The sequence below is a fragment of the Chaetura pelagica genome, unplaced genomic scaffold, assembly GCF_000747805.2.
Source record: "Chaetura pelagica isolate M959 unplaced genomic scaffold, ChaPel_1.0 scaffold53, whole genome shotgun sequence".
Taxonomy (NCBI): Eukaryota; Metazoa; Chordata; class Aves; order Apodiformes; family Apodidae; genus Chaetura; species Chaetura pelagica.
Genome location: NW_009952880.1, coordinates 4,327,630 through 4,331,681, shown reverse-complemented (window position 1 = coordinate 4,331,681; position 4,052 = coordinate 4,327,630). Strand labels below are relative to the sequence as shown.

The following is a 4,052-nucleotide window of genomic DNA, read 5'->3' as shown; positions in this document are numbered from 1 at the left end:
GGAAAGAGAAGAGAGAGCTAATTTTCCAAATTAGACTCTGTATCCCTATATAATATCACTGGTACTACTCAGAGTCCCCGCACTGTGTTACAGGTCGGCTCCTCCTCCACACACGGTAGGTGCAGGAAGCTGCCCACGTGCAGAAGACCAGTGCAGGAGCACGATGGTGGGCAGCTTTAACCAGTGATGTCCCTTGACTGGGGTCTACACCACCACAAGATCTGCCATGGTAAGTGTGCTGACCACATGGCCCATCAGGAACTGTCTGTACTATCACAGCTGCCTGCCCCTAGATCTGAGCATGCCTGTGGGGATCCTCAGCCCTCTGCATATAAATCGCTTTTACACTGTTGCTATTATTCATTTACCTGCTGTGGTGGCCTTAGAAGTTGTGGTACTGGTAGTAGTCACCGTGGTAGGTATTGTGGTAGTCCTTCCAACTGAAAAACAATACTCAGCTCACTAATAAACCAACAAGACATGGAAGTCACACTATTTATCCTGTATTTCTAACTATGACAAAGAAACTATGTGCTCACACCTACTGGTATCCCACACACTTCAAGGCATTTCAGAGACTACAAGGCAACTATTCATTTCATTTACTTCAGGCACATATATTTGCAGGATTAGCACTCAGATCTACAGATAAGACATAGTTATAAACTGTACAATTAAATAAGAATGCATGTAGTTTCCCACATTTCTGGCTGAGCTATGCAGAATGCCTTCCACTCTGACCATTTGTTAGGGTTGTCAGATTGAATTACTGGCTATTGAAAGATGCTTCACTCCTGTCCAAGTCAAAAGCAGAAAGTACAATAAGCAACACTGAGCAATACCAGCATCATTTGGATGGGGCAAGGGCTTCTTGTCATAACAAATGGTTCAAGATTGAGCCTGCAATTAAATTACTAAGAATTAAATAAATTTTTGAATTTACACATGAAAAATATAGTTGTTTACTTAACCAAGTCACTATCCACCTAACTGAAATGCATGTTTTATTACTAAGTATAAAATAGACTATACATTACTTTCAAGTTTTTATCTTTTTTACTTTCATCTTAATGTCACAGGATGCCTGGGTAAGCTTTTTGGACCATTATTTCAGCCAACAGTCAGTTTATCTCTAGTGAGTATAAATTGCATAAATAAGAAAGAAAAGGGTATACTGTAAATGCCAAAACCATCAAATTCTTGCAGATTATTTACTTTAAAAAATTTATTCCCCCCCAAAATGAATGTATCTTCTCATAAGAAATCCTGGTCAAAGACTAAATACTGAAATGTAGGATGGAAGATTATCATCCCAGTTCCAAAGGTCATTAATGCCACAGCTCAGACAGGGAGCCAAACCATCATTTTGATTAATTGCCATCTACTACAAAAACATTGAATAAGAAAAGCAAAAACTACAGTCAGTAAAGCCCTGGTGCTAAACCACCACATTCTTCAATATTAGAGCTATCCAAAGATGGACTATATTTTAAACATAAGACATATGCATTACATTTAAATCACTTCAACATCTTTAAAAATCAAGAGTTTGTCTCACATGTAGCTCCAAGAACAGCAACAACTTCACTTTCACTATCATCATCAAAAACTGCCAGCAAAGAAACTTCATATTCCGTGTTGGGCAATAAACCCTCAATAACATGACTGTCTGTGTCTCCATTAATGACAACCTGAGAAACAGAACAATATTAAAGAAAATCAGTTCTGCATTTGATTAATTTGTATAAATTGATTTAAATGAAAGGAAAATGGATTATTCTTTAAAATAAATTAAATCTATGTGCAGATATGCCTAAATAATTTATTATCTAAATTGAAATAAAAAGTATCACAGACAACATCTGAAAAAAAGCACTGTTAAGAATACTTAAATGTATTAATTATTTTGTGGCTGGCTTGGTTATCTTAATGTGTAGTCTTATACTTTCACCCACAACTAATTAATTGCTAAAGATGACCATGTACATTCCCTTTGAAAATCACTAAAATTTCAAAACATTCATCAATGGAAGTAACACAATAGGGTAGATTAATTTCCATTCATAATTCTACCATTCAATCATCGTTAAGATAAATGTATTCAGCATCTCCACAGCCTTACAAAATGCTGTATCTATCCCAGAATTATAATCTCATTTATGGTTCCACACATCTGAGTGCAACTGGAAGGAACATCTGCTGCAGACTTGAGGACTGGGGAAGATGTGCTGATGAGGAGTTTGCTGTATGGTGTGATGTTTTAAATAGTAATTTTCCTTATTTCTATGTAGGTTCACATGTACAATGTTAACTATAAGCAGAAGTTTCACTTGAGATTTTTGTGTGGTTTGTTTATTTATTTAATAATCAGAAGGGATAAACAAATCGGTAAGAGTTGGAGCTAAAGGGGCTGTAAAACAGAATGTAAAGAGCCTAAACAGCAATTCTGGTGAAATGGGCTGACCAGCTTGGGGAACAGTTTTTAGGTTGTGCAGATACTACAATAACACAACTTTTCTCTAGGATAACATTGGCAAGCTTTTAAAGGTGGCCACTGTATTCACAGAATTAAAGTAGCATTTATAGTGGAAATCGAACATAAAATGCTGCATAAAACCTGCTACAGCAGTTAACAGAAACAGTGAATGACACTTTATTATTTTAATTACCACAGGAGATCTCCTCAGTTGGTCCTAGGGTAAAGGGACCCATGAAACAATCTGAACTCAGATTCAGAAAATAAAAGCAGAAATGTCTTCTACAACTATCAAATAATGAATGAGGCACCCCATGCTGCACACACTTCCTGGCACAGATTTTCTTGGAAAAATTTCAGAAACAAGCTTGATTGAATCTAGCTATATACTAAGTTGGTAAAACAAATACCTTCCTTTCCAGTTCCTCATAACTATACATAGTTACTATCTGTCACATAGCTTTGGTACACTTTCTGAAGCATAATTTCCATCATCCTCCACTCCCTATTAATTTATCCCAAAGAGAAGATCACAAAAAAAGAACACAAAGTGCAGAACTTTCAAGTGGAGAGGACAAACAACAGAAGCAAGAATAGCAACAAATGTTCAAGGGTAACAGCATGCATTCTCTACTGTAACCTAGAAATAAAAGGTCACTCAAATTTATTCTGGCTCTTTAGCACAAACAGCCCACTAAATGCTCCTCACCCATCAGCATTGTGGGTGAAGTAAGCCAAGAGGTGTGTAATTCTCCCCACCACCACCTAACCCCACTCAGCTAATTGGCAAGTTGGGTCTTGGGAGAAAGACTGAGCGAGTGCATGTCCTTTCTCTGCATGACTGATCACTTAGCTGGGAAAAGCAGCTGAAAGAGGCAATAGCCTGGAGGTATTGTGCTATCCTAGGCCAGAGCCCATTAGAGAGGTCATGCAAGGAGAACAAGAAAGCAGCTTGTGTATTTTTAATATTTCAACAAACTAAAATATTAGGGCAGTTCTTAGTGACTACAACGAACAAGTGGAACCTGAGAAGTTAAAATATTTCTTGATCATTTCTTCTTACACTCAAAGAACACAGATATCGTAAATCTCACTTAAAAATGTACATAGCTCAAAGGGATTCATTGACAGCTACACACTGGAACTTAAACAGATACAAATCAGTTAATCTACTCCAAGAAAAAAAATGCTAGAGGATAACCCGTGTCCACTCACTTATCTGCCAACTTCTTCTTTTCACTGCTCACTACCACAATTTCTTTCTTTCTTGCATGACTACCTCTTGGTAGGTGAAAGGGAGGAAAGAATCAGGGAAAGCTAAATTTACAGAAAAAATGCCATATAACCTGAACTGCAACAACTCCTTTCAGTCCTAACAGATGACAAAATTATGCCTGAAACCTTGGGCCAGGTGGCAAATGTCATCTTCTCCACTGAGTTCTGTACCCAGATAAACAGTTTGCAGATGTGGCCTCTCATCAACAGTGTTGATGCCAAGACAGCAAGATGTTTGAGAGTGTCATTAAAGACTGAAGAGCACAAAAGAAACCAAAAGAATGAGTAAATAGAAAGGGAA

At 37.4% G+C, this 4,052-nt stretch overlaps 1 protein-coding gene across 1 annotated transcript in view; it reads right to left on the bottom strand.

Annotated features, from left to right (window-relative positions):
* Positions 1–4,052, bottom strand: part of COL14A1 (collagen, type XIV, alpha 1) — a 121,528-nt gene that overhangs the window by 64,903 nt on the left and 52,573 nt on the right. The window contains exons 15-16 of the mRNA XM_009995374.1: positions 1,559–1,691; positions 369–440 (exon numbers count right to left, since the gene is read on the bottom strand). Of these exons, the coding sequence (XP_009993676.1) occupies positions 369–440; positions 1,559–1,691 (205 nt within the window). The remainder of the gene's footprint in view (positions 1–368; positions 441–1,558; positions 1,692–4,052) is intronic.